The 21673-nt window shown below is 31.5% G+C and overlaps 1 protein-coding gene across 1 annotated transcript; it reads right to left on the bottom strand.

The window, feature by feature from the left end:
- Nucleotides 1-5297: 5297 nt before the first annotated feature.
- On the bottom strand, nucleotides 5298-21451 carry LOC117692394 (multidrug and toxin extrusion protein 2). The gene is made up of 15 exons (XM_034480100.2): nucleotides 21406-21451; nucleotides 17874-17973; nucleotides 17738-17780; nucleotides 15453-15497; nucleotides 13153-13250; nucleotides 9582-9679; nucleotides 9172-9285; nucleotides 8862-8929; nucleotides 8641-8749; nucleotides 7826-7901; nucleotides 7347-7416; nucleotides 6731-6863; nucleotides 6369-6463; nucleotides 6198-6243; nucleotides 5298-6092 (listed from the first exon to the last, which is right to left on the bottom strand). The coding sequence occupies exons 2-15, from the start codon at nucleotides 17960-17962 to the stop codon at nucleotides 5869-5871; spliced, it is 1308 nt and encodes a 435-aa protein (XP_034335991.2). The 5' UTR covers nucleotides 17963-17973; nucleotides 21406-21451; the 3' UTR covers nucleotides 5298-5868.
- Nucleotides 21452-21673: the final 222 nt, after the last annotated feature.

The raw sequence follows: 21673 nt of genomic DNA, 5'->3' as shown, positions 1-21673 counted from the left end.
AAATGAACGAAGCGGAGGTGTCGAAAATATTTAGTTTACCTCTTGAGAGATTTTTGAGAGACGATGTTGTGAAAAAAGATATGGTAATTGGTGAATCCGAATACATGATTTTCTTTTTCCACGACATGGTTGATGGTGAAAAGATCGAAACTTGGGGTTTTACAGCTTCGTACTGCATGCTTGTTGGGCTGGCTCTCTGTACATCCGATTACAAACTTGAAATGCAAAAAGGCGTTTATCTAGACAGACACTCTGCATTTTTAGTTAAAGCGAATGAAAATCACTTCAAGTCATTAAAGAAAGTGTTCCAATCGAAAGTATGAAATAAATTTTTAGATGATATGACTTGAGCTCCATTGGGTAAACTTTAAAAGGATTTTCCTCCTTGCAAAAACCTTATTCACTGTTTGTTATATAATTTTTTTGTTTAAGTTATTGTTTTTGTCATCTCACATTAATGTAAAATATCAATTTTGTAAAAAATCGTTTCTTTTTAAATATTTGAAATACACATGTACTACCTCAATTTTTTTCTGTACATGTTTATGGATTTTTTTCCATGCACGTTCATTTTAATAAAGAATGTGACTTCTTTTAAAGGAGTTCTTCGCTTTTAACAAAAACTGCTTCTTGATATACATGTATAGCAGTTTTGACGACTCATAAAGACATTGAAATGATAGAATTAAAGATTTGAAAGTATCACCATACAGATAAAACGCATATAGAAATCAGACTGTTTTATTTCGTCGTTTTCTTACTTTGTTTAGAATTGATTGAAAAGGGGGTATCATTAGCTAAATTGTCGTGAGAAGAAGCTAATAACGGACGGCGAATATTCGACATAACATTGCTTTTCCGACTACATTGCAAATTCACTGTCTTGCAAATGAATATTACATGCTTAGTGTTTAAATAGCGACTGACACTTTTTAGACGGTAAAATACTTAAAAAGTACTACGTCAGAAGAACTGTAAATCTTTCCTAACTAAATTGTGTAATGATCTACTTTCCATATAGGTCAATACCAACATGTTTGTTTTAAATCAGTCCTTAATTTAAACTCACGGTTTTATCTTTCAAGTTTTTTAGTAGTGTACCGTGTACTGTTTTTCTTACTGTGAATCTTATGTTTTTATTTGTACCTTTTTATGGCTTACGGCCATCTAGTTGCCGGATAATCTTTACGGCAAAGAGTTCAGTTATCTGAACATGCGCGACAAAAAATAGTTCTATTCGAATGTTGCAAAGTTAACTGTTTGTTGTTCATAATAAATATCTTTAAGCAAGATTATATTTTCCAATTGTTAAAGAACTGAACTTATGATTGAGATATATTGAAACTGGGATTATAAATCGGTAATAAATGCATAAATAGAGGGGCAATTAGAACTTGTTTTAATATAATGTGCCTTCTTCGACACCTCCGCCATTATCGAATGTTGGGGATTTTCCAAGATCTAAAAATAGCACAATGTTCCCTCGATGGACTTACCTTGGTTGTGCTATGATTGAACCGTTTATTTGTCGTAAAAATATTGGAAACTTGAGACCAAATGTACTCAAGTAAGAAAACAATATGCAGTTAAGCTTGATTGCAAGTCATATACGAAAGCGATGTCACATTACTATAACATAGAGACATCGTATAGTATGCCTCTGAAAATGACTGTGTACACATGTCATGTGAAGAGAGACTGACTGCAAAGTTATAGTGCAGTAATTAATTTTAATTAAATTTGGTGTCAAAACAAGTTTGCTGTAATTGCATAGTTCTGCCTGTTTCTTGCCCCCCCCCCCCCCTTCAAAGAGTTTATCTCTGTACAAAGGGGAAAAAATAAAACAGAAGGTGTTAGAACTGCCTTGTGAATCTATATTTCTTATAAAAGCTTGTGAAGGTCAGCCTCTTAAAAAAGTAGAAAAAAACCCAGAAAAATATGAATAAATATACATTTATGAAATACAAATAAAATGGAATAATACTTGTTGGTGTAGATTTCATGAGAATTCATTAATTATAGTACATAACATGCAGTACATTTCATCATTTGGTTATATTATATTTACGCGCAGTGAGTTCGCGCTGTCTGTGGCGCTGTTACGTCGCACCGTGCACCAACTCTCGCGCAAGTTCATAGTGCGTAGGAATACAAGGTATACTGATATTTGAGAGCATGTTGGTTTTAAGTGTTTTTGTGTCCTATATAGTTGAATGAATTTACAGTTAAAGTAGATCCAGTGTTCTGTGACGTCACACTTTTTTGTAAAACTTTGAATTCTTTAAAAATTGTGCAAGATAGTTTTATATATTTTATGTGAATATAATCACATGGATGTAATTAGAATTATTGGTAAGTTCAAGATATTTTCGCACTTAATTTTATTCTAAATTTCCAAATTTTTATATATTTTATCTATGCAAAGGGGAAATAACTCTTTCTGACTTTTTTCTCAGTTGTATGTCTAAATGCTATAATTTTTCTTATTCCAACGATTAGTTTTAAAATATTTATGTAATTCTAGTTTTCTGATAAAGTTGACATTAAAATTAAACAAGAAAAACTAATTTCTGCCTACAAGATTTTACTTTTAACAAAAAAAAAATACATTTTTCTAATGCTAAAATATGCTTTAGTTTATGTTTATCTGGCATCTCAAAAAGTGTGATGACATGTATATTTTTTCTAACAATTGATGACATTTAAGTCTATTAAGTCGAAATCAGTTCGGTTTTTTAACTTTCCTCAGAGAATTTTACGAGTATGGAGCTACCTTAATATACTTCAGTCGTTGGATAAAAGAAAGAAACAAATTGTCTCATATTGGAGTTTGAGTCTGACATCATCATTATTATTTTATGCAGTCTATGATTTTCCTAAAAGCAATGGTGGTTTCAATCAATTGATAAAAGAGGCGTCTAGATTTCAATCCTGTCTGTTTCGGTCACTAGGGTTCAACCAATCAACAAATGGGGCATGTTGATATTGGTCCTGTTAGTTTTTATAGATCTATGAATTACATGTAGCTAGTTACTTTCTATAGAGCTATAAATAAACTAAAGTTTCCGTTAGAAATAGAGGGAATCATACTCGATCCATGTAAATATAGTCATATCAAACCCGTAAGCCATTATGGCCTTTCAGGCCTTTGATTTTTTAATAATGGACAAAATTTTCTGTATGCCTTTCAAGGTAAGAGAGAAGTCTTGCTCTGTGTTAATTTAAATGGGATTCTTATTTTGAGAATGAATTCCTAGCTCTTTTATTGGGGATCCCGATTTCTATCCATTATTCTGACATTGATAAGATATACTAGTACGAGGTCCACATCATGTGCAAACCAAAGGTCTTCTTTACTTTCTTCCGCTTCGATATGTAAACGTTCTACGTTAAATTGCTACTGTCATCTTGTAAATTTTGAGTTTACCGGGTGGCAATAAATACAAAATTTGTCCTGTTGTCCTGTTGTAAATTTTGTACTTACTGCCACCCGGTAAATGTCATGTTGTAAATTTTGTATTTACTGCCACCCGGTAAATTCAAAATTTACAACATGACATTACAAGGAAGTTAATTTCGATCAGCAGTAAGCGATTGTTGTATATGTAGATAATAATGAAAACAAAGAGAAACGTTTTCATGGTATATAAATACAATGTAATGCACTTACTAACGATGCCTACATCTAATTGTAAGGGTTATCGCCCGTATATATATATAAACACTTACTTAAAGTCAGGCACGTAGCATCAGGGGGGGGGGGGCGGGGGGGGGGGGCCTGGCCCCCCACTTTTTCACGCAGCAAGTATATTTTTAAATTTACATAAAAAAAGTTGAAATATCATGGAGTTGGCCCCCCCACTTTTTTGAGAGCATGTAAAAAATTGATATAAAAATAAGGAAACTAGGATTGATATTTAAGTTATATAGTACCGCAAGCCCCCCAGGATTTTGAAGATTTCGGGAAAGTCTTAATTTCCTTTTTTTTTTTTTTTTTTTTTTTTTTGCTTGTCAAATTTTTTTGGATGAGTCTGGCCCCCCACTTTCAAAAACGATGCTACGTGCCTGAAAGGTCATATGAAACGATTTTTAACCCATGAATTTCTTTCATAAATATAAAGCTTGGTATAAATGAATGTAAGTAAGATTTTTCTGCCTTTGCATTTCTTAGAAATTACCGTGAAAACTCAGCACCCGTAAAAAAATGTTCCCCACTTATCATTCTTGATTCACCGATGTAAACAATGCATTAAAACTAGTATAATTTTACAGTAGTTTATCGATTTAATTTTAGCTATGTTTGTATAAATGAACGCGTCTTTCTTTTAAGATGAGATCATCTGATTTTGTAGTACAGACGACTTTGTTATAATTGATCGTTATTGAATAAAACTATCAGGTTTTCACCAGAGTAATATTATGATGAATATCCCATACTGCAGTGAATACTGAGCAAAAGAAAATGCTCCACCTAAAATGAATCATCATAAGTTGTTTACATAAAAAACACACCACAAAGAAGAAAATAAAGAGTTGGTTGTACTATTAATCTTTATGGTAAATTTTAATATATTTTTCAGCAACACGTTTTGAAGTTGAACAGTTTACTATTAATATTAAGAATCGAGTTCGTTACTCTAAGCATTTCTAACGGTAATTGTATGGCTATTGCAATAGTATGATGTAATGGAGAACATATTGATTTGTACATTATTCAGAGTTCAACTCATCATTATTCTCTTGGCGATAAAGTATTTCAAACATTTTTATATTTTGTTGCATTGTATTTAATCATGTAAGATCATATGCTTATCCGGTAGAAACTGCACAATTAAATAAATTTTAAAAAAGCTGGATAACTTTTTTTTAAAAATTGAATTATAAATCTTATCTACACTTCAGTTTATGCTAATTTAATTGCATGAGGTTCTCAAAAGTATTAAAATTATATCAGGTCAGCTCAAATGGTCAGGTCTGTCTTATTTTTGCGTAAATACCATATTTCACATTTTAATTGACGCAGAACAAAGAAATTCAAATATATCATTTATATTAAATTTCATGTCATTCAGGTCTTTAGTATTTCAGGTCTTTAAAATGTCCCGTATACCGATCCTGATATAATGAAAAACTCCGAAATTTTCCGAATAGATTATAATCTCGGTAAAATGGCGCCTCACACGACAGTCTAGGACCCACTTAACATTTACGTGTAAAACAAAAATATGTAATATTTTTGAAAGGCATAAAACATATTCTTAAATGCAAATTTACCTTTAATTTATATAAATAAGCATAATATTAATTCTTTATTGAATAAAATCCTGCAGAAACGCAGTTACAATATCTAATTGTATATCAAATAGCGGACAGCCTTCTGGTGGCCCGTAATAAGGTCTTAATTCAATGGTGTATGTGTTGCAACGTGGACTCCAATTTTTTCAAAACTTTCAAAACTTTCTTTGTACTTTTTACCATGTATTCACTATTAACATCAATACCATTAAGTCATATCCAACTCAAAAATTTGCATAAAAAAATTCCAGTAGATAATAATAGAATATTTTAACTAGTTTTACTGAAATATATTAAGCGTTAATTTCATAAATAAAAATTTCATTCTGAAAATCTTAGAAAACTTTAATTTGTACGTAAATTACATTATCAGAATATTATATCCCTTGCGTCGAGCGACATTTTAACAAATCAAATTAAAGTAAATTTTCACACCATTCATTTTCAACCAATCACAAATTAGAAAAAGTCCATAACCTATTATTGTATTCTTATTGAACATTATTTCAACTCTGTTACCAACTAAATGTTAATAAATACACCTAAAATAAGAGAAGTGTTTGTATTCTTCAATTAATTTGGTTTCACTGTTAATCGAATAGATAAACCCCCTGCAAATATCAAGCTAACAATGACTATTATGGCCACTTGACTATAAACCTCTAGGTTGTTTGTCGCTGAACTCGTTGGTGTGTTTGACGAGACTTCTCCACTTTGGGCAGACGTATCAAATGATCTGTAATCTTTAATCTCTCGGTTTCTATCGCCCATGTGTATATTTTCTGCTTCATCATTGACTGCCAGAAAGATAATTTCAATTCCCACTGAAATAGCTTTGAAAATGCGTTTGATCATTTAAAACAAAAATTGAAGAGATTTATGAAAAATTTGATAATACATACCTATGCATGTACTGTCTTCTATTTCTACACCAGCTCTTTTCCTAGCCTGTAATGTTGATAAATAAAAGATAATCTTTGTATTGAAATACAGACAGAATAGTCAAAATATTTTTCATTTTTTCCCGTGAATACAATTATATTTAATTCATGACAAGTTGACTACAGATTTACCTTTATAGACTCTAGTTTCCAGTCGACAGTGAAGATTCTGATACTGTAGGCCACACAAAGTACTATAGCGCCAGTGATAGTACCCCACCACGCACCTATCATTTATTGGGAAACAATGTTAGCCCTGACTGAATAGCTGATCAATGAAGTTTGCTTATACTGCCTATAGTTTCCAGAGTCTTTTAAAAGTAAAATTTTTATTGTTACAGATGTAAATATAAATAAAAAATATAATATATATACACACTTATACTTGTAAACTTAATTGAATAAAGGAAAAATGATCTTTTGCCTGAAAAAGAGATTCAATTTAAATGTAACTCGCAAATAAGGGTAAAATAAGAAAACTAAACTATATTTACCTGCAACACTTAAAGAGGATGCAAACATCAAGGATAAGGCAACTGGCAACGCTATGAGAAAATTGCCAATAACATTCACGACAGCCCCAAAAGCCTGAAAACCAATTCCACGTAGTATTCCCGCGCACATCGACTAAGATATTAAAATAGGAAAGCAATATATAAAATTTACACTGTAATACTTAAAAATAGAAAATGTATTTAAAACCAGGTTATATATATATATATATATATATATATATATATATATATATATATATATATATATATATATATATATATATATATATATATAAGCACAAACATTGCAATAACTCTCAAATTGACATATACCTGCCCATAGTGAATGATATAGATATAGATAAAGCACAAGGAAATTCACTTTTTATTGGAGCTCCACCGCCGCCCCGACCGAGGCTTGAACTCACGCTCACTGCTAGGAGAATGGGTTCCAGAGGTCGTGAGTTCAAGCCTCGGTCGGGGCGGCGGTGGAGCTCCAATAAAAAGTGAATTTCCTTGCGCTTTATATATATATATATATATATATATATATATATATATATATATATATATATATATATATATATATATATAATGAAACGTAAAATTAATATACCTGATATATTTCGAAAAACTTAAAAATTGCCAGCAGAGGTGTGATGGAGGATGCCAGGGTTACAACAGCTCTGAATAACATTTAGAAGAAAAAAAAGATTGTTTAAATTCAAACTTGACCGTAAATGGTGACTATATACTAGTAATGCTTTTACAGTGTTTGATCCATAGCTTTTCATATACATACTTAGTAAATGGTATATTACATTATATTCTTTCACAAACATAACTTGACAAATAATTCTGGTATTCTAAATCTGTTTACAGACAATTGTACCAAAAGAAAATCAAAAGGAGAGATAGTCTGCTCCAGCTTTAGTATAGATCGCTTAAATCGTATCTAATATTGATTGTAATGGCCACATTATTAATAGATTGAACCACGTTTTACAGAGTATAAAGAAATTAAAGAAATGCCCCAATCGTACATCACACAATGTTTTAGAAAACATGTGTGTATTAAAATATTAAAATACTCACTCGTCATTTGAGAAAAAATGAGGTACTGCATCTTTAAGAGAGATTAGAAGAACAGCAATGGCGACAGCAAAACAAGCTGTAAAACAAATTAAGTTTCAACGATTAAAGAATCAAATTACAATAAGCATGATACTAACGATCACCACCACAAAACGTCTTGATATATTTGGCTTTTTAAGTATCTAAGAGCTAATTCATTCGTTTTATTATACATTCAATATGTCTTGTGAATATTAAATTTGATGATGGCAGACATCAAGGGTGCTGGGCTACAGGGGAATTTGTGTTGTCAACTAGTGGTTATAGTGCGTTCATAAGAAATATTCGACAAGACAATAATCGTCTGCTAGGAAATACTAGTATGTACAAGGACAAGTTGCAGGAACTTATTTACAATAATGGGCCTTTTTGGTATGCACACTTTCACTTTTCATTTTCAATAAATTGAAGATCATGACTTCTTGAAATAACAAAAAGGAGATTCATTTGTCTTAAACACTTAATTTAGAGAAATATTAGTCAGAAATAGTGACCATTAACAATAAGTAGGTGAAATAGAAAACTTTATTGGAATATCAATATTCCGAACGCATCATAGCAGAGCAATTATAATGAGTTTTGAATCTTTTGAGTTTTTACATCGTATTTCCCTTTTGTTCCTTTTATCGACAAATATTGTAAACCTTTTCAGCAAAAAATTAGAAAAATCAATTTTAAAAAAGCCCTGCAAAATAAGCAACTTCTTACTCCTGAATAACGGTATCCGATGAACAAAATATCTTTCACATGCATTACTTTGCCGTGTAAATACTTACATCCAAAACAGATTGTAACCCTAGCAGATACATGGGCTTGTTCTGCATTTCCAGCTCCCAAATGAATACCTACGCGCATGCTCGCTGCAATACCCATGCCGAAAACGACCTGTCTTCAAAAGAAATGAAAAAAAGAAAACTATGCCAAACAAAACACAATAAAGAATTTCGATCAATTCGAGGATTTGTGTGACTTTTTATGCATTATTTTGCGTACATACACCAGTAATCATTAATCCAACAATAATCAAGCTAGCATATGCAGCGAGTTCTGTTTTACTTGTTAGTCCTACAAAAGAGTACATGTATTATTATGAGAACCCAACAAAGTACATTGGTAAATGTGCAGTCAGAATTTAAAAATTCAAAAGAGTTTTTTATAGTTTAAAGTTTTAAATTCCACTATTACAAAATTATCTGAAAAAGATAAAAAATATATATCTTTTTCACACGCTTCTGTATTGTACTATCTTTAGTTTTTGAAATCATTTATACTGAAAAGGCATATCTACAATGGAACAACAAACATACCAGTGCAAAATGTAATTATTTCGGCGGTCCAGATTTCCAGACACACCATGAATATTCCTGGAATAGCTAGTTTTAGAAAAGTACTCCATTCGTTTAAACACATTTTGCTCCAGCCTTTATAAAACAAATAAATCAATTTTGAATACGTTTATGTATCATTTATTTTGTGATCCATTTATGTCATATGTCATAAAAGCAAGGATCGAATCCAACAGAAGAAGAAGGAGGTTGAACATAGATAAAGTTGACAAGACTAGTATTTTTATACCTTGTCTTCTTTCCTGCCAAAAACGCACAGGTAAATAATTCAAAAGCCTGATAATAAATCCGAAGGAGAAATACTTTTTAAATATCAAAATCCTTAATTGACAATTGTTGATGCGTCCTTGTATTATGAAATTATACTTGACCTTTCCAAGTGTCTTTCTTGTAGCCCGTGCAAGCTATAAACAATACATGCAGAATGGCCGAACTCCATAGGCTTAAGACAAGAGCGAAAGCAGATCCTCTGAAAAAGAAGAATTCTTATATGTCGACGAAAATTTTTTTATCATGTTTTTCGGCAATATTATTGAATGTGTACCTGTTATTCGCACTATTTTCTCTATTTATAGTATTCGTGGTGGTGAAATTATACCTTTTTACTCACCTTCTTGGTATAAAAAATTGTTATTGTTTTCATTGAAACAGGTTTTAAAGGCTTTATATAGATGATCAAAGTTGTCATTAAAAAATAATGTAATTTATAAAATTTTTGTCCGATAAATGGCATTAAAAAGTTATAAAAGGTAAATTAAATTAATAACAAATACACTTCCTTGTTATTTTCACCAGTTAATATTTAAAACATTCATCAAAGAATATTCATCATAAATGTATAAACACATTGTTCCAACGAAAAAAGACCAACCCTTTTGTATTCAAAGAATTAAAACATATAACATAACGGCTGGCTACCTTAATATTAATCCGATAAAGCTATTATCTTGTGTTCTTTTGTATTGCTACTTCTACTACTACTACGAAAACGTTGCTCTAAAAAATCCCGTTTCAGATATTTTTCAGCAAGCCAATCTTAACGCAATGAGAATAAGCTATACCGTATTTGCGCGTAGAACAATCTATGACCAGAAAATGTAATTTTGAATACAATTATATAACCCACATATACATGTATATGAACTTATTTCAGTTTGATAATTTTTTTAACAATGAAAAAAAATAACGTTTATAACATAATATACGTATATGCATACGTGATATTGTCGCGTCATAAATTTATCTCTTTTTTACGTTTTTATTTAAGAGTTAACTACATGGTTTAAAATTTTAAAAAAGTCCCAACAACACAATTTTTTAAAGCAAATATAACCCTTTTAACTGATTTTAAATAGTGAAGGTTACTGTTCATTTTGATTACTACGCTGTGCTTCTTGTCTCTAGATCAAGGAATAAAACGGCCAAACACGCGGACAGGGAAATTATTCCTTTAAGGAAATATATTAGAATTGATATGTCAACATAAAAATGAGAAAAAGTAAACATGGTATCCTTATGTTGATTCAAATGTTTAAAATTGGCTCTGAAGGAAAACTAAGCTATGTTCCTACAGCATTAAAGGACAGGTGACACAAAATCATTTTCTACTAAAAACATTTTCTTTGATAAATATAAATCAGTTTATAACAATTTTTCCATTTGACTAGCATCAGATAAGAACACACAGCTCAATTAAGTGTGCTGAAAATCCCAGCTGCAGCAGATCTCCGAGTTTTGCCGATCTTTAATGAGATAAGAAACCCCTGTGCGTTATTCGTCAAAGATGACATAGTCAGCTATCGGCTACATAGTAAACAGAGCAATGGACGAGGATTTATTTACACGTACAGGATAGTGTATTTGTGTTGCAAATGATGATTTTGAAATAAAGCAATATCAGATTAAAGTGAATTTATTAAAAGCATATTTTATTGAAAAGTTTAGTGTATGAACCCTCTCCTAAAAACAAAGTAATAAGATTATAGAATGTACAAGATTACATGTACATAAGATAGTGGTAATAGGAATTGAAAAAAAGTAATTAAATTAGAATGAATCTGAAGATTCAGTGATTGATAATCATTTATTGCAGATTATCATCCTGTCAGCCAGATAGGCAACTACTTGCTCAGATTGTCAGTATTCAGTAAAGTTTGAAATATATTGTTTGAATAATATGCATATTAATCCAATTTTGCAGATCCAAAACATTGATTTGAATAAGTTGATATTAATCTAAATATTTTTTTTTCTTAAAAAAAAAAACTCAACTGGGAGCATGATGAGTTAGATTTTTATTATATCACATATAAATCCTTTTTTGTGTACTATTTGTAACAATTGGTGTTGCTGTAAAAAAAAAAATAATCCATTGTCCATCTGAATCTAATGTCAGTATATAAGAAGTAATCAGTGTGCATAACAGCTCGTTTTTGGGCTTTTTTTTCTTAGGTTTGATCAATAGAGAATAAATTATACACAACTCAGAAGTACTACCAAAAGATCAAATTACATTTGGATAAAATTCAAGGAGTCTGAGATTAATACGATTTTAAAACCTGAATACTATGTTAAGAAACTACTGTTTCAGTATTTACTGATTATGAAAATTGGTATATATCTATAGTTCTTTTAATTAAATTTCAATAAACAAACATAATCAAATAACATACTAAAAATGAAATTAAAAGATGTTTCAGTTATTAGTATTGAGATTAAGGTAGACCCCTGATTTTGTGGAACTAAAGAAATTTACAAATATATTTGCTTACAGGTACCAGGATTTCTGGTAATACTTCTTAAATCAAAATATCCTTTATTAAGTCCAATTAACTTAATAAGGGTTAATTTAGTGTTTAAGATCCAGTGAAATTCCTGGTTACGAAAAGTCTGTATACATTATCACTTACTATGTGTTGACAAAACAAAATCCTTTCTTCAGAAACAATGATTCCATGGTTTTGATGATTTTTATCTTTTACAAATCCAACATCTGGCATATTTTTTCCAGCATGAAGTATATAGATCAATGAAAAGTTAACAGTACAGGTCACAATTTTTACTCTTATTCATAATTGCTGTGGAAACAGAAATGGGGTTTCTAAGCTTAGAATAACTCTGTTTATGTTCTGGGTTCTCAAACTTTTAATAGCAATGAGCAAAAGTTAATGACTTCAGATTTTAGATAAGAGCAATTCAGAAATCCCTATGATTCAAAGATACAGCGAATGGGCAGTGTGTCGGCTATTACGTCGCACCGAAGGTTTCCGATCTCAGAGGCTTCAGATATGCATATTGAGGTCACGCGTCTTATCAGCTCAGTAATTCAGCAATAGCTGTGAAACTGATGGGAGTAGTAAGGAAAATTTTGCAGAAATTGTATCCCACTCACAAATCAACTTGTTGGTCAATGTTTTTGTGATTGTGTCACCTGTCATCATTTTTGAAGAGCTATAAGTTAAAGGGGCATGGTCACGATTTTGGTCAAATTTTATTTTTATGTTTTTATTATTTAAAATGCTTTAAAATGCATTTCTAATGATAAAATTAAATTTGAGAGTCATTCTTAGAGTTATAAGCAAGATACAGGGCTCACAATTCCTTAACATGTAAACAAGGCTCGTGCCCTGCTTTTGTTTACATAGGTTCAGCTTATTTGTATATCTTTTTATTTATTTTAAACATAGATAAACAGTTCCTAACGTTTAACACATTCGTTTTAGGTTTAAAAATAATTTTTTTTACTTCAACGTTCAAAATGTAAACAAACGCTTTGTTTACATAGCGAAGAATTTCAAGCTCTGTAACTTGCTTGAAACTCAACAAAAGACACTCAAATTTCGGTTGCCTATTTTACTTGTACTATGAAGATTGCGTATAGGAGCGCAATTGAACTTGATGAAAATCCTGAATATCTAACAACTGACAGGTATAATTACTTACCTGATGCCAAGATCCAAAGCGTAGATAAATAATGCATTAAGAGCCACGTTTTCTATATTTGTAATAATTCCAATTATAACACTTGGAAGCAAAACTGACTGAAATATATACAATGTTGAAAAGATTGGCATATATTTTATGTTAAACCAATAAGTTTATGTTGTTTTTTTCATCAAAGAGAAAAATCAGGCACGTTGCATCGGGGAGGGGGGGGGGCTGCATTTTTTTATTTTTAAGCTTATGATTTATATTAGACAGAGATTGACTCTCGGGTATGCAAAATGAGTTGTAAAATTTGTAGATTCATATTTTCAACAAAAAATAAACAGCGACCATGAATTGCATTTTCTTAAGGTGGCGACTTCTGTTTTTATTGCGCATGATTTTGCGAAATATTGTAAAATATTATGTATTCATACCGGTTAAAAAATTGTTTTGATACCACTTGTGAAATTGAACACAATTAACAAAGTATTGATGAAAATATTTAGATTTCTCAAAGAAAAATTCTTTTACGTTGTTCATTGGGTAAGCGTTGCCTTTGTGCTTTAATGACGTTATGATACAATGGAGCTTCTACGAGTACGTTTTAAGAAATAATATGAAATAAAAAGTTAAACGTGTACGCCTTAGAAATTTTACACACATACTTATGTTATTCTAAGGGGCATTTTTCTGATTTTTGAATTAATTCATTGTACAAATCCATATTTAAAAACGCAAAATTTATAACAAAATTTGGTGCGTTTTGATTTTTCGAGGTGACCCCCACTATCAACGAGAAGGTTGAATTTATTACTATAATAGTATTTCAAAAATCTGTTTTAGAGTGCGTGAAATGACCACTTCTCACATATTCTAATAGTATAGTTTTTTCGCAAAAATAAAAACAAATTTAATTGGCATCCTTAAATTTACATTTAAAGAATTGAATCATGAAGTTATCCCTTCACATTTTAAAAAGCCCATTTTTAATCAGTAGTGAAGTTAACAATAAACATAACAATTGAAGTTTAAGTTACTACACATTCGCCAACGCCCTCAATATTGCTTTTAAAGATTTTCAATTTCTTTTTTAAATTTGCGTTTCAAGATTTCTGATGTTTGGCCCCCACTTTACCAAAAAAAAAACCCCCCAAAAAACAAAAACAAAAATACAACCAAATTACACCTGATGCTACATGCCTGCAAATTCATCTTTCCTAGAAAAGAATTTTAAATACTTTAAACAATACTGATATCTGTATCTTAATATTCCATGTCTTATGCTTCATAGGGGAGTGATAGAGGCTTAAAGGGGCATGGTCACGATTTTTTGGTCAAAATTTATTTTTCCGTTTTTAATGTTTACAATGCTTCGGTAAGGCTAATATCTGATAGTCAACCAAAATTTCAACTTCGGTCGTCGAGTTATAAGTGTGTGCAAAGCTCACAATTCTTTGTAATGTAAACAAAGGTCAGGTCATACATGTATTTTTGTTTACATATTACATTTTCCAGGTTTAGACCTAAAATGAATGACAATTGCTAGAAACTGTTTATTTATGTTCAAAACTAATCAGCAGATAGAAAATCAGCTTGAAAAAGAACTCAATTTTTATGGTATATTGAACCAATGTAATCAATAACATGGCACGGGCCTTGTTTACATAATAAAGAACTGTAAGCTCTGCATCTTGCTTTTAACTCTACATCTTACACTCAAAGATTTGTTGATCATTAGAAATGCCTTACTAAAGCATTATATACAAAAGAGAAATAAAACTTAACAAAAATACTGACCATGCACCTTTAAGTTAAAAAAAGTAGGTATTTTGACGAATATAGAAATTTAGATTTTGTTTTTACTGCTTGACTTACGAGATGTCTTTGAAATTATTTAACGGCAAATAATTCGTTGGATTAAAATGTACGCTTAAAATGCAAATCGAATATGTCAGTACGAGAGACACTAAAACAATACGTAGAAAATGTCGCTGTCTGCAATTTATCCACCAACATACACATATAATCAGAAGTCGATTCTCTCAAGTATGTTACTTTGGTATTATCTACTGTGCATATTTCTAAATTTTTCAAATTTGTATTTTGAACGTAAACTTCCACATTAGCAATGTTTAAATTAACACATCAACCCCCAAAATACTAACCACCCCCATACATCCCCGAAAATTCATTAATCTCTTTAAAACATCAATTACTGTAGTACATAAAGGATTGTGGTCTAAAGCAATTATTTCATATTTATCATTACTAGTACATGTATTCAATTGAAATTGTCTTAATTTTTTTATATTGACCTGTACTTGGATAAATTTAGAAAGGAGTGGTGTCAGCCCATATCCCTGAAAAAGAAAATACAATATGTACCCGTAAATAGATTATCATTTAGCGAATTACTTTTCGAAATTGAATATACCCGTAATGTGAAGCATCAACCTTTCTATATAGGAGGCATCACGCCAATTGTTTCCTTTTAATCACCTTTCCAGTGTGAAAGACAAAGAATATTTTATGAAATAAATGTAGGTGGTAGACATCTATCAGTGTATTGAGAGAATCGTTTAAATGCTGTAAATAATGTTCCGTATCTTCAGGAATTAAAATCATTCTTTAGGCAAATTTCCCTCCATTTAAATTGCTATATCCATGAATTTAAATACAAAAAAATAAAAATAATAAAATAAACTTCTGTTTTCATTGTTTTGTACCCTAAAAGAATATAACATTATACCTTTACGTCTACCTATTGATGACCGACATTATCAGTTTCAGATTTTTAGATTTATCTTTCTTAACATGAGTAGTAAAAATGATATTAAATAGATCTTTTACAAGGGATTTACGATAATAAAGAAATGTGTAACAAGATTTGCCTATGGGGTCAAAAAAGATTTATTATATAAAAGAAATGTATAACAAGATTTACCCATGCGGGGTCGAAAGTTCTGTGATATCATTTTAATTGTAAAATTGATAAACGTATACATCAATTCACGAGGATTTAGGTCGCAACTCTCATTCTCCAGTATAAAAAAGTCGCTAAAATAAGAATTCTTAGAATGCACTTTAAAACATTTATAAATCTAAGTTTTCAATAAGTGTTGATCAGATTATTATATCCGTTTTCTTAACAAAGTAAGAGATATATAAAACCTCTGTCACACCGGAGCTGCGTCCTCACGGCGATCCCGCTGCGTCCTTAAATAACGTAAAACGCCAAGGTTAACGCAGTAGAGTCTCCTACAGCGCCGTAACAACGCAACAGCATCTTCGTCCGTCGCGGTGGGATCGCCTAGAACATTTTAGAACGCCATGCGACGGCGCACACTTTGAACATGCACAAAGTACGCGCCGTTGCTCTGCGTTCTGATAAACACGCCGTAGAAGCGTAGTGAGGTCGCCGTGACAGCGCCGTAGGATCTCCAACAGCGCCACGAGAGCTCCGTCGGCGCGCTCAAGGAACGCAGCTAATCGCAGTGTAGACTCAGTGATAAGTCAATTGTCCTCACGGAGTCCTTTGGGATCTCACTGCGTCTCTATCGCGCTCTCACTGCGCATTCACAGCGTTTGAACAAGTTGTTTTTCATTTGACTGCGTTCACACAGCGACCCCAAAGAGCTGTTGCTGCGTTCATCGCCCTCTCGTGACGTTTCTTCTTCGTTTATACCGCGCTCCCACGGTGTTTCTAGTGCGTTGTCATCAAGGCCACGAAAACTCGAACAATGGCTGTTGTACAATAGCAAGCGATGTAATAATTATCAAACTGGATGTAGATGGCAATGTAAAAGTAGCATTTGCTAATATTCCAAGACCTTAAATGGACGTAGATGGAAATCATGCCATTTGGTTCTGATGTTTTCACATCTTTTCTATGTTTTCTAAAAACTAATAACGGATCTTTTTTGAAGACCCGACTATTAAGAGTTTTGTCCTAGTCCTTCACAAATTGGTTAGAAGTCGTTACGTTTCAATTACAATTTACCTTTTCATAAAATCAAAACAATTTTTAATCATTTATTTACTAATTGTAAATTCTTGTTTGTTTCCCATACAATTGTACAAATTAATATTAAACTACCCAGAAGTAAAGAATGTCTTGTGCACGCCGTGGACACGTAGTAAAAACTCCTAGCACGTCATGAGCTCTCGGCGGAGACTCAGCGAGAGCGCAGTTAATCGCCAAGTAGAACTCCGTGTGAAACGCAGTTACACGCCGTGGTAGCTCTGTAAGAACGCCTCGGTCTCCGTCAGGACATCTCCACTTGTAAAATTTTCAAATAAAACTGTACATTTTTTCTGAATTATCCTTGCAATCTTACGGCGATTACATGAGTTTTACAACGCCGTGGGGAAGCAGCTTGGTGTAACAGAGCCTTAAGCCAAAATTATGTTGAAGCAGAAAAAAATACGAAAAAAAGAAAGAAAAAGATTTAGTCTATATGAGAGTTAGTTTGTAAAAAATGTAAAAACTCTTTATTTCATAATTAGTTTAAATTATAAACTTTAAGCATCCAAAAATAAAGGTTCTATTTAAATCGATAGCAGACTGAATATATTTGAGATAAAAAAAAGACTGTCTTACTGGTAAACCTGCCATCAATATAGTCCCATAATCTCCGGCAATTCTAAAGAAAAAAATTAATTAATATACAATTATAGAATGTGGAATATTGAAAAATAATACTGAACATGAAATATCTTTGTTTGAATTGTCCTACCTTGATACATCTGCATCTTGTCCAGCTAATCGACAGATCAGGTCCGTATTTAAGATAATCGCACAGCATGGTAAACAGCATAGGAGCATTATCAATATGCCTAAAACAGTTCATTTCAAAATCGATTTATAAATCACAGTTGATAATGGCTCGAACAACGTATAAATTTCCATTCAGTAAAATGATGTTATAGCTTCTTACTAATACGGTGACTAAAATCTGACAACAAAACCTAACTCAAAAAATGTTAAATGAAAATATGTAAGTAATTAATTTATTATACATGACTTAATACAGTGAAGTAGATGTCCAGGAACACATAACAATTAGGGTTTCTTCCTAAACTATTAGACAGAAATGAAACCCCGGTGGATTTTCTGCATTCTGTGCATTTTGTGGTCAGGTCTTGGTATTCTAACCAAGTGTTATCTTAATAAGTTTGCTGCTCTTTGGGGATTTTTGATTCATTGAAGGCTATTTGAATGGAAAAGGTTGATGAATTGTATTTTTTTTTTTTTACATTTTCATTTACACAATTCTAAATACTCAAATACTCATAGGTTTGTTATTGACACTCTACAGAAATTTTTCGGGCTGTTAAGTAATTAGGCATAGCAAAGCCAAACCTTCTGTGTGCCTTAACAACCACAACGGTAATCGACCAATCAAAATGAATTAAGCAGTTGTAGTTCCATATATACTTCAGAATTATTTTCATAGACTAAATTTTGTCATTTCCTTACTTTAGATTTTAGATTTTTTGTTCCATTGAAAAGGACATGTATTGTGTAAGTTAATGATCATTTTTCACAGGAGCTATTTTTTCCACGGCACGTGTGCTAGCTTGCTGTACACACATACGGAATATATGGTTTTAATGATAACCCTTTATTTGAGCTAGACATTTTGAAGAAATGCGGTATTGTGAATGAAGTACGGTTAAAAAATAATTTATGAACATGTAGCAAACAGCTTTAAAACTGTTACATCAACATGTAGTTTTTGTATTTATAAACAGGTTTTCCTTAGCTTTGCGTGAATAAAGTTTGAACATCCCAAAGTTTCTTTTCTTCATTCTAATTAATTGAATATTGATTTAAATTCTTTTTAAAAAAAGATGCTAAAATTTCTCAAGTTCTTTTATGCTTGCTTAACATGTGGTTTTCTTTAACAATATCTATTGTTACTTCTTCCATTTATTTATTCTATTATACATTTCGATGTGCTAATGACATATAGTAGTGACAAATACGCTTTTAAGGTCACCTGAGTAAACTCAGGTGACCTATTGCTATCTGTTTTCGTCCGTCGTCGTGCTTCGTCCGTAGTGTGTTAACAATTTTATATCAATAACCTCGTCTTAAAAATTACAAGGCCAATTGATATCATTTTTGGTAAGAAGCATCTATATGGTAAGAGGAATCTAAATTGTAAAAGTCATGGCTCTACAACCCCCGCTGCACCATTGGCAGGGCCAAATATGCAAACAAAAAACAAAACAAAAAAAAGACCAACAAAAAAACAAACAAACAAAAAAACCCCCAAATTTCAAAAATCTTCTCTACTCCCACACATATGAGGAAAAAACTGATCGCACGGTTATGATGTCCACGAAACCCTCTACCGAAATTGTGAAATTCATGACCCCCCTTGGTCAGGAGTTCAGGCTCTAGGGAGGGGTCAAAATGGCGATATAGTAAAATGTATTATTTCTTGGAAAATCTTCTTCTCTACTCTCATATATATTTGTTAAAAACTAAATAGATGATTATGATGTCCATAAAGCTTTTTCCCAAATTGTGAAAATCATGACCCTGGGTCATCTACCTTTGCTTGTTCATATTTAGTGATTAATCATTGAATATAATGTAAATATAAAAATGTTGAATAATCAAAAGAGTTATGCAAGTATTTCTATTTTTTGAAACAAAAGCAGTTTTTGAACTTTCTGAATAAACAATAGGCTTGTTAATAGTAAAGTAACAATTGGCTAACTAAAATGACTGATACATGTAAAATGATTTTGGTTTAATGCTAGATGGTGATTAATTGTCAATGAAGGTTGAATATTCAAAAGCTGGAACAGAGGATAGGGGAAGTGAGAAACTCATGATGGCTTTAAAAGCTTATTTTATTTGGGTTCAAATGCCCACAGGGAGAGTTTCTGTCTGCCCCTGGGGATGGGGGATGGGAGGTTGTTTTAGATAAAACATGTATTCCAGCTATCTTTGTTTTAGTGTATCTATGAAAACATATACACATAAAACATTTCCTGAAAGTTAACAAATATGGGAAAATTATTTTCTATCAGAGTCTTTTCAATATCAGGTCATTCACTTATTGATGATCTTCCGGTTTTCGCTATAATTATAGGTTTCATAGTCCTTTTTGATAGATTTCACACATTTTACAAATTTATAATTTTTCTACACCAGAATGAAAATTAAATGCATGTAGATGGTGTCCCATAATATCTGATACCATTTACTCCTTGAATAACGTTTTATTAAATTTACTTAACAAAATATAAAATGCATTTCCATGAATGTATATGATGTAAATTAAAATTTCATTTTTACAAATTTCACGAACATTTATAAGTTTTTGACAGATTGAGCATTGTTTATAAAAAGACAAAAATTGATACGTAAATTTCCTCCCAACAGCCACTGTACGGATCCCATTTTCCACAAATCTTCCCAATATTTAAAAAAAATATGTTGTATGTTGGATTGTTTTTCCCTAGGGTATTCTTTTTTCAACAATTTGAACAACTTTATCTGGAATCGGTTTTGGGTTATACAGTTTTACAACCAAAATGCCTACTCCTTTGTCCGATTAAATTCATCTTGAAGAAAAAATAATTTCAACCAAAGAAATACGATGCAATTTTGTGTTTTCATAATTCAAAGAAAAGCAAAATTTTTTTTTTATCCCTAAACAGTTTTTGGGGAAAAAAATGAAATGACTTCACTGTTTATTTGAGTCACAATTTAAAAGTTTTGGCCATTTTTTTCAATTATACGAATTTCAAATGGTATCAGAAATTCTAGGACACCCTGTATGAGACGCCTTGTTAAGTTTGTGTATGGGTTATATGCTACTCAGGTGACCGTTAAGGCCTATCGGCTTCTTTTCTTTCTTATAGTCCCTATTTAATGTGTTACTGGTTCCCACATATCTTATGTTAAAGCTGAACTCGATGATACCTACTGCTGCATTGCGTAACAGAGTGTTGTTTACACATTCAAATTTCATTTGTTGTAACTGTTTAGTAATAAGCAAATTACAAAATTGCTATACAATGTTATTAAGTTATTTAAAAAAAACACAAAGAAAATTTGTGACTATACGTTGTGTTTAAAAGACTATTACTGCGTTGCCGTTGTATGTTGATGATTAATTATCATAGAATTGATCTTAAAACGTAAGCTTAAAATTGATATAGGGAAAACATTACCGGATTTAGGAAGATCATGAAGATCATGAAATATACTATTTTATTCAATAAAAGAAATTTGTAAAGATGTACCTCTTTGCAGGGCAACACCTAACTCTCCCCTGTTTCCACTTCCATGAATCTGAAATTTACAACAGTGGATGCCTGAGGCAAGATTGACTTCATAAAAGAAACATTTCAACAAGTTATTTGAATAGAATACGATAGATCTACAATAAAACTTTAATAATTTAGCTGTGTGTTCTATTTAGCTTTTGGTGAAAAGCGGCTTCCACTTAATCAAGTACATCACAGAATGCCATAGATTTACGTACAAAAATAGGTACATTTAGAAAAACGC

The sequence above is a fragment of the Magallana gigas genome, chromosome 3 (genome assembly GCF_963853765.1).
Source record: "Magallana gigas chromosome 3, xbMagGiga1.1, whole genome shotgun sequence".
Classification (NCBI taxonomy): Eukaryota; Metazoa; Mollusca; class Bivalvia; order Ostreida; family Ostreidae; genus Magallana; species Magallana gigas.
The sequence above is the reverse complement of the archived record's forward strand: the minus strand, read 5'-3'. Positions and strand labels throughout refer to the sequence as shown.